Consider the following 9,711-nt stretch of genomic DNA (forward strand, 5'->3'; position numbering starts at 1 on the left):
CCAACATCAACAATTAAGAAGGAAATTAATTACACCCTTTTAGATAACTGGCAGCAGCAGGAGAGCTCAAGCAAAGTTTCCAAACTGTTTTTTTTTTCATTTTAAAAGGTTTATGTCAACGGGGAGTGGGTGACCAGCATTGGAGAGGGCGGCAGTTTTGGGGAGCTGGCGCTGATCTACGGAACCCCCCGGGCTGCCACTGTCAAAGCCAAAACAGACCTGAAACTCTGGGGAATCGACAGAGACAGCTACAGGCGCATCCTGATGGTGAGTTTGTGGGGAGGATGATCGTGGAGTTGGTTTTTTAATTTTATTTTGCAGTTCGGAGTGCTCTGGTGTTTCCACACATGTGGAAAAATCCCCGAGTGCCTGAATGAAGTGAGCTGAGAGAAAAAGGGGCCAGGATTGAGCAGCGAGGAGCTGAGTCAGAAATGTGATTGAGAAACATTATGCAGAACTGCTCTGTGAATGRAAACCTCAGGAGGCCTCTGTTACCCACCAGAGCTATGCAAATCWTTTTTTTTCCAGGCTTATGTGAGCCTGGAAATGCCTCTCAGCAGCACCCCTTGCCTGTGCAGCATTTGTCTGATCCTCTGCTGCATTCCTCGGGGCAGGTGGCAGAAATTAAATCCAGCTCCAAATCTAAAATAATAACAAATCTTGTTTGGACTGTGCCCTCYGTGTGTGTGTCAGCCAGGCACASAAATSGTGGGGTTGTGGCTGCTAATGATTTATTTCTCTGCTCATTTTGAGCTCCCTTATCCTTCAGCAGAGCCCTGCAGATCTTTGGGCACCTGGGGCGTGTTCTAACTCATGGATTTGCTCTTGGTGCTCCAGTGGTGAGCTTATAATGGAAACTTTGACAGATAATTAACTGCAGCAAAGTCRTAACTTTTTTATGAGTTTGTTTCCGATGTCCGTGTTCACGTCTTCCTCCTCCATAAAATATTCCTTTCTTTTTGATAATTAACAGACTTTTCCCTATGTAAAGCTGATTTCTCAACAGGACTTGTCCCTAAAAGCAGCATTGTTGGATTCTGATCTGAAGGAAATTTTACTGTGGTCTCAGACTCACAATTTTGAGATCATCTRTATTTCCAGTGGGTGTCAGAGAAAACAGAAAAACTAGCAAAGGAACTGGGTAGATTTTACACTGAAATGATTAATTCTTGAGCAGCAGAGTGTAAAAGTGATCTCTGTTTGTCCTGTGTGAGCATTGCTGGTGTCCACTCTCCATTCCATGGGCTGGGTTCATGGAACAAACATCACACCAACATCTGGGAGAGAACATCTGCTGGAAATGGATCCCAAAATACCCATCCTGGTGGCTCCAAGACCTAATAGAGGAATAATTATGAGGAGTGTTTTGTCCTCTCTCRTGTGGGTATTTTTGAGAGGTTCCCAGTGCAGGCAGGCAGAGTGGGAGTAGGAGAAATGGAGTAGCAGAAATTCTAAAGAAATGCAAGAGGCACACCCAACTTACTTACCCCATGTCCTTCATGGATGCAGTGGAGGGATGTCTGGGATAACTGGTGAAAAATCCAAAATTCARAAGAGAAGGAATGTGGGGAGAGAAATAAATGTCAGGACAAGGCACATATTCCTTGGCTTTTTAAGCAGAACTTTTTAAGCAGAGCTTTCTGCAGCTGCCTGTGACCTTGTGGTGAGGAATTGAAGGGACAGGTTCACAGGATTTGCAGCCTGGAGGTGATTTCAGYGCTGGTGCTGATGGAACTAGAGGTACCCAAAAATCAGCCAGCCCTGTGAGCTGTCATGTTTGGTGGTGTGTCCATTACCATCTGATAGCACACTTCAGAARATGAATATTTGATGCACAGACAGGATTTTGCTAAAAGGATTTAAAGTCCCAAGAGGAAAATACTCTGTTTTTAATGCTAGCTTTGGTCATAMATACAACTTAAACATTCTGGTTGTACTCCTGTTTGATTCTAACACAGTGCTAAGTGCTTTCCAAATTAATTTACATATTCTCTGGAGCAGTGACTGCTGTGCCTTACCTTGCAGGCTCAGTTTCTGTGATCCATGAGACCTTCTCATTAAATGGACATGTTTTCTCTTCTTCTCTCTCTTCTCATGTTTTTTTACAGCTGGAGCCATTAAAAATTGGGGGTTTGTTGCATTGTGTTGGATACCCAGAGAGCATTATTGTGGTATCCCCAACAAGCAGATAGGAAATATTTCAAATAGCATAGTATTAATTCAAGTAGCATGAATTAATTTCAAAAAGCATGAATTAATTGCTGCAAGTATAGAAAATGTCCAATTTTAAATGCTGTCCACAATGAATGCAATTTCCCCATCCACACTGAATGAGTTCTGTCACCTTTCCATTTCTTTGTGGGTGCAGGGTGGATGATTTTGTTGCTGGAGGTGAAATGAGACACCTGTCTCTGTGCAGTCGTGTGAGGGCAGGTTCCAGGGGCTCTCTGCACATTTCCTCAAGCCTGAGAATTAATTACATCATGTTTCAGTGGCTGCATTTCATACTTGCAGCTGGCTGCACCATCGTGGGGCTGCTCTTGCTGTGCTCGGTTCAACTCTCAACTCCCAGAAATGTGGTTTTGTACCATTTAGCCTCCAACTGGGTATTTTGGATGTAGAAATGCTTCTACCTTTTAATAAAGAGCAGTAATGCTTAGGGTATCTTTTGAAATTTATAATTTGAGATGGTTTTAAAACTTGGGAGCAAGCAAGTTTCCCTTTATTTTTTTTTAATTTTTTTTTTTTTTATTTTCTGGTTGCAAATCCTTTTGTCCAAGGAATAAATGACCTTTTTTCCCCCAGTTTTTTTTTTCTGCAGTCAGATGAAGCCCCTCCATAAGCACAGATAGTTATTTCTCTCGTCTGCATTCCTTCCCTGCCATGACCAGCCCCGTGTTTTCTCAGTCAAGTGTTGAAATTTTATTCGAGTTGTAAATATTTATTTGCAAATCATGCCTTCAGATCCACACTTGCCAAAAAGATTTTTATCCTGTCATGAGACACTTGACTCTCCACCTCGTTTCTCCTTGCAGGCTCCATTTTGGTCCTTTGCTTTGCATTTAATAATTTCTTGTTTTTATTTCTGCTCAGTGCCATTTTCCCCACTTATGTGTCTCATTGATCCTGACTGGTTTATGGTRTGAATAAAATGCACCTCAGGGGGTTTGGAGTTTGGGTTTTCCTTTTCATGGATGGACAAAGCCCGATGCAGAAAGTTCCTGCTGGCTTTTACCTTTTTTTTTTTACAGTTGTCACCCATTTATTATTAGGCCTGTCCCAAAGGAAGTTTGTTGAAACAGATACATTTCTTTATATTTCATTGTCTCAGCTCAGGTACTGGGATGGCTTGAAGGTCACAGTCAAGTTTGTTTTAGCAGCTGAGATGATGTCAAACATTGGGATGGGGTTTTTTTTTGTCAAAATGTGCAGTGAAATCGCTCATCTTTCACTGCAGCCCTGAAATGAACACACCATGAAATTCACTGTGCTAGGTGGGTCACAAAAAACCACTTGGACSTGTTCCCTCAGTGGGACACTCACAAATTTTCTGTCCATCTGTGTGTTCCRTTTATTTCATAGAATCAYAGAACCATCTCTGCTGAGTTACATTCTTCTCACTCTGCTGCAAATTCTTTTATGTGTATGTTCTCTGTGTGTGTGCTCACGGGTGCAGACACACACACTTGGGTATAAATCCAACATTTATTTTCTTACATTCTTCTGGGAGACAGCAAAGGATTTTTAAACTTTTTTTTTTGCCATAGGCTTCTCATGGAATTCAGTCTCTGCTCTCTTCGCAATTTGGATTCGAGAGCATCACGGAGTGGGGAACATCCCAGGGTAGTACAATATTTGTACTCTAAATATAGCAAATACCACAAATACCAGAGAAGCAAATGTCTGTATCCCAACATCAGATCGATCCCCATGACAATTCAGTTCCCAGACTGAGAAAATTMACAGTATTAATTTCTTGCAATTCCTTCTTTAAGAAGATTTGATTCAGGACAGTTTTACCACCCTCACGTTTCCATGCTCCCAGATACCTGGCTCTGAGWCTGCACTTGTAAGGGATTCAACACATTTGGCCTACTTGGCAAACTTTGCTCACAGAAACTGAGTTTGTAATATCGGTTTGTAAGTTGTGGCAAATCAAGGACAGTCAGTTCCTAACGTTATTCTTCATTTTATTTATGCTCTTTTGGGTTTCTTCTACTGCTTTTTCACAGCTTTGAACCTGAGAACCAATTCTTTAACGGGTGCCTTTTTTTTTTTTTTTTTCTGCTGAGACAAAATAAAGTCAGGAGGATTTTGAGTTGCCATAAAATGTAGATTGTGTGGTGGCCAAAGCATAAAACAACCCCAAAGGCTGCACTGCACTTGGTGTAGAACAGAGCACCAAAACCTGCTTGGTCTTCATGGCCAGAACACTCAGGGGCTCTTTCTTTTGTGCTCCAGAAGATTGTGCACCCTAAGCATCACCCAGGATGAGGTTAATCAGGGATTAAATGGGGCTGTGCAGTCCTGAAGTCCATTCTGGCACCTCCTGCCATGAAAACTCTTCCTTTGAAACTCAAGTCATGCTTTGCCTCTTGTTCAACTTTAGTTTGTCTGCTTGCTGAAGGTGGGCATTGCTAGGAAGGACTCGATCAACTCCACCTGAAAAATGAGTCAGGAACAAGACACAGAGAGCACTGGAGGGACAAAGAGAGRTTGGACTGGAGGAGTGAGAAGAAAAAATGGAAGAAAAAAGGGAAAGGGCAGTTGGAAATGAGATGGAAGAGATGGTGAATAGGAACTCAACAGGACCTGTTACCATCTCTGGGTGCTCGTTTTCCCCAGTTTTGTGTATTGCTCAAGCTAAGCTTAGGCTTTGCTACATTAAATGGTCCTAAAAATGGCTTTAAGGCCTTTTCTGGATCTGAGGGGTGAAAACGATCTCGTTTCTCCTTGGGGCTGTCTCAGGGAGGAGCACTGCAGCTTGGAATATTAACGAGGCTTCGTAGTTAATGAGAGCCACTGCCTTTGAGGAGATGAGCTTGTGCCTGACAGCTCAGAGCCAGGGAGAAAGTGAACAAAGGAGAGGAAAAAGCAGCGACTATTGAAATAAGATATTAATAGGTTAGAAAAAAAAGCAGAATTAATAAAGACTTCTTAAAACATGCCATCAAGAGCCCTGCCAGTGCAGAATTATTCATGTACATTTACTATTGTTTTTATCTGGCTTGAGCTGTAAGATTTCTACCGCTTCCCTTGGGAAACTTCTCAGCGAGAGAATAATTCCTTCACTGGAAAACTTTTTCCAYATTGATCTTAAATTAGATTTTCTTAATTTTCCCCCCTATTACTTCGAGCAATGTCAAGTTATGCTGTACTGAATTGCCCTCACTTTTTGCCATCTATCTGTAGATAATTATCACTGTCTGCTTCAAACCCTGCCACAGTGCATGCCAGCTATGAGCAYGACATACCTGTGATCCCATGGCTGAGCCAACCCAACACGGGCTGGATTTGTTTTGCTCCTTCCTTATCAGTGTTTCAGCATTTCTTCAAGCTCTGTTGGATTTGGGAGCACATTTCTGGAGACAGAATGCGGCACACCAGGCGCCGTCGCATCTGAGCCACGGAGATGGAGCCTCTAAACTTCATTCCTGGATGATATCTTTGCATGGGCAGACCAAAATAGCCTTGGCTGAGTTTTTGTTGCAGCCTTTTGCAGGTCTCACCTCCTGTCTGTGAAATCTCTTTCAGCTTTACAACTTTCAGGTCTTCTGTTTCTCAAACATCTCTGCTTTGGATTTTTTTTTAATTAGTTTTATTTTCCAAATGGATGCTCGTTTTATTATTTTTTCTAGTCACATTTCTAGTATCTGCTGATCCTTTCTTGTTGTTTTCCTGCTCTGGTGAGCCTCCATAGCATCTCACACTCTGTAAATGTTGGTTCTGTCTTATTTGTTGCTGCTYCTAGAAGATCCATGAAAATATTGTGTGAGGACAGGCTTGGCACACGTGCCAGGGAATGCACAAATTGGTACCTGTGGTGCCTTCAGAAGATACCTGAAGGGTAGGAGAGGAGATTGTGATGTGCTCATACCCCTGGCCTCTGCAATTTTGGGCAAAGCAGTTAAATAAAACAAGTATGAAAAGGATATCTGGAGGCAGAGGAGGCATTGTGCCCATGGGAGGGGATGAGAGAGGAATATCAGGCTGGACAAAGACAGTGGAAGGAACCAGGTGATCTTTAAGGTCCTTTCCAACACAATCTCCTCTTTGATCGTGTTTTCTCTCTATTTCATTGGAGGAAAGGTGGTTAATGGCAGTGGAGATAAACCCAGGGATGGTTGATTGTAATTGTGCTGCTGGGCTGTTTTTAGCTCTGATCYCTCAAAATCCTTCCCCTCACCCTGCTCCTGAAAGCTTGAGCAGGAAAACACACTCAAATAAAAACAATGTGCATAAGGGTGAGCCAAGCTTTTCCTGCCTGGAATTGAATTTGGGATCTGGTTGTGCCAGCTGGGTCCAGCCTTGGATGCTCTGGGAAAGCAGAGGGAGCTGCAGTGCCTGAGGTGATGCTCTGCTCTTGGGTGGCTGCTGTTTGTGTCCTCCAGGAGAGGAGGAGGAAGGGATGGAGGGATGGAGCCATGGGCTGGGTCACCTTGGCCTTCAGAGCCTGTTTTGGGACCAGCCTGAGCCCCTGTCCTTCCCTGGCCCCATGTCATCCCTTCCCTCTAAATCATCCTAAAATGGGATATTCAATCAAGGTAGCTCTGACTTGAGAGGGGTTCTTGGTACTGTCAATATAAAAAATCGTAACAGCACATTTTTTTAAAATTAATTACTTCCACTTTGGGATTTTGTTGGCACTGTGGATTCTGTACTGTTGCCCTGCTTAGTTCAGCTGAGGGATAACACACCTGCAGTCCTGGAGGAAGTGGTGGGCTCTTCCTCTGCAGTTCCCACCTTCCTGGCTCTTGTCTGCATCTCTAAATACACAAAGCTGTGGTCAGGCAGCACTTTGGGCTGTGATTACTGCTTCTTAAAATTCACCCGTGTCCGCAAGGCATTTCAAAAGCCTTTTGCACATCTGTCCCTGGGTGTCCCAGCCCATCAAACCYAAACCACCAATCTGGTTTTCCACAGCTGTCAGTTTTGCCACTCTCCTTTTCCCCTGGCTGGCAGGGAGGGAAGCACCAACTGTGCACTGTCCAGTTTTCCATTCTTCGAGCTGTCAGGAGCTTGCAGAGCCTCCTGCATTTGAAGTTCTTCACTTTTTTATTTCTTTTTTTTTTTTTTTTTTTTTTTTTTTTTTTTTTTTTTTTTTTTTTTTTTTTTTTTTTTTTTTTTTTTTTTTTTTTTAGCTTTCTGGCACTTCAAATGCTGCCGGGGCCCCCCGAGGTTGAGCAGCAAGTTTGTCAGACAGAGGGGTCAGGGGAGGGTGAGCGATGCTATCGCTGAGGAGAGCTGTCATCAACAGCCCCAGAGCCACGGATGGGGTGTGCAGGGGGAATGGGGAGCTGCTGCTGCTGCTGGTCCAGGGCTAACTGGGAGGAATGGCAGCTCCAGAGGGTGCTGGGGCTGTTTGGGAGCAGGGCTGGCCCCGGGACAGGGCACAAACAGGAGCTGGTGCCAGGCTGGAGSCAAAGCCTGGKGATGCTGCTGGAAGGATTCCTGGGGGTTGTTGCAGCCCCACCTGCACAGCACCTGTAGGAAGAGGGATGAGATTTAATTCTTAATTCTGTCATYGCCCTTGAGCACATCCTATCCCCACTTTCATACCTAAAACACTCCTGGATGCTTTCACGCTGGARGGCAAAAATGCATCTCCTCSTTTTCCCTTCTCTGTCCCCRCTTTTCCAGCACYTACAGGTGGTCACTTGGAGGAGGARGGATAGAAAAGTGGCTTTTTCTSTRGCAGACACTGACATTTGCTTCCATCCTCTGCCCAGTCTGTGAATGAATGCCATCTTTGTTTCCCTTTTCTTGAGAAGATGACTGTGTCATCCTCGTGTTGTGCCTTGTAGATTTGGGCACCAGGCAGCCTTTGGCATCCCAGGAAATCACCCCAGGAGTGATTTGGGGTGTCACCAGTGTGGAACAAACTGCACAGCACCAAGGCAGGCCCTGAAATTCCTCTTTGGTACCTGGGAAGAATTTCTTTACAAATCTTTTAAGGAATTAAGGACGAATTCATTATTTTTGTATTGGTAAAACTTCACYGTGATGATTCCTACATGAATCACCTTCAGAGGTGCGTGCTGGGACGGCAGCTTGTGGTTTCTGTCCTGCTGATCAAACACTGTTTGAGGAGAAGGTGTCTGGGAAATTTATCACACAACAAAATCTGGGTAGGGTGGGGATGGCTGTGCTGGTGGCTGCACACACATTGATAAATTGTCTGCCCCCAAATRYTTAAAWCTTGTTAAAATAATAATATAAACRGATTGCTCAGCATAACAATAGATAYAACACTGTACAGAATATTAACCAGGCTTACAGACAAACACATTTGGCATTAAAGGGTTTTTAACCTAAAAGAATGGCACCCATGAGGGGGGACATTTCAAGTTTTATCCTAATTTGTAATTGCAAATAGCCTCATTGGCAATCAGGTATATATTGAACTAGCTAAACAGTTAATTGATGAAGTTCAGGCTTTCAAATGAATGGAKAAATGTAAATGGATAATGTAAATGGACACAATTCATCTGCAGTGTCCAGCAACAGCAGTGAAGTCAGTGAAATTACAGCAGGATTGAATTTGAGTCCTTCTGTCTTTGCTTATCAGCAGTACAACTTGCCCAGACATTTTATGGGGAAACGTTTGCCCCAGGCTGTTTACACTGGCTATGCTTAAGAGTTGGAAGGAGAGAGAAAAAAAACAAAAAAAAACCAAAAAAACAAACCGAAAAGAGCAGCTGTAGGAAGAAAATCACAAAAATACCTTGTGTAACGCTCTGCCTCSTTTTTCTCTCTCCTGTAATGACAGGGCAGCACTCTGAGGAAGCGGAAGATGTACGAAGAGTTCCTGAGCAAAGTCTCCATTTTGGGTCAGTTTTCCTTTGGATTTGGCTGTGGATTCCTGTGTTCCTCCTGTTTTYGGGGTGAATTTTTGATGGTGTGGTGGAAGCAGTGGTGCTCGGGCAGAAGGGCTCACCTGGGGCTGTTTTTGAAGGGGTGGGAGAGTGAAGGGCACTTTTTTGTTGTCCCCACTCTTTGCTGTGTTTGGAGCTGTCATTAAGGGTGGAGCAGGCACACACTGGTACTCGTAGCTGCTGCTGAGTAAGGATCATGTGGATAGAGCAAACAGCAGTGCAGAGACATGAATTTGTCAGAATTCATCCATTCCCATCCTCCAGGGAACAGGTGAGAAACTTTTTCCTGTGAGATTCCAATGTTCATGTGCACCAAACAAACCGACCTTACACATCAAACCAGACTGTGCATTTTACAGCCCCTGTCTCACATTCTTAAAACATCTGTTTAGCTTCTTGTCCTTGGATTTTGTTTCCCTTTGATTAATGTGATAGCCACGAAATTTGGACATGTTCTTGATGGCCTTCAGTAGGAAAAACAACAACCCCATAATGCCTGCCCAATCAATCACCATTAGGAGAACAAAAGCCTCTAATAAGGGGGACAGTGTTAGACAGTACAATGAGTTGTTGATTCTGTAGGAGAAACATCATGTTTCTGCTGGGGCTGTTTGGG

General features: G+C 43.7%; 1 protein-coding gene across 1 annotated transcript in view; it reads left to right on the forward strand.

Moving 5' to 3' along the window:
• Positions 1 to 9,711, forward strand: part of PRKAR1B (protein kinase cAMP-dependent type I regulatory subunit beta) — an 83,161-nt gene that overhangs the window by 50,729 nt on the left and 22,721 nt on the right. Inside the window, exons 6-7 of the mRNA XM_057382233.1 lie at positions 109 to 267; positions 8,990 to 9,050. Of these exons, the coding sequence (XP_057238216.1) occupies positions 109 to 267; positions 8,990 to 9,050 (220 nt within the window). The remainder of the gene's footprint in view (positions 1 to 108; positions 268 to 8,989; positions 9,051 to 9,711) is intronic.

This window comes from Malurus melanocephalus, unplaced genomic scaffold, assembly GCF_030028575.1.
Source record: "Malurus melanocephalus ecotype Western Australia unplaced genomic scaffold, MMel_1.1 scaffold_557, whole genome shotgun sequence".
Lineage (NCBI taxonomy): Eukaryota > Metazoa > Chordata > Aves > Passeriformes > Maluridae > Malurus > Malurus melanocephalus.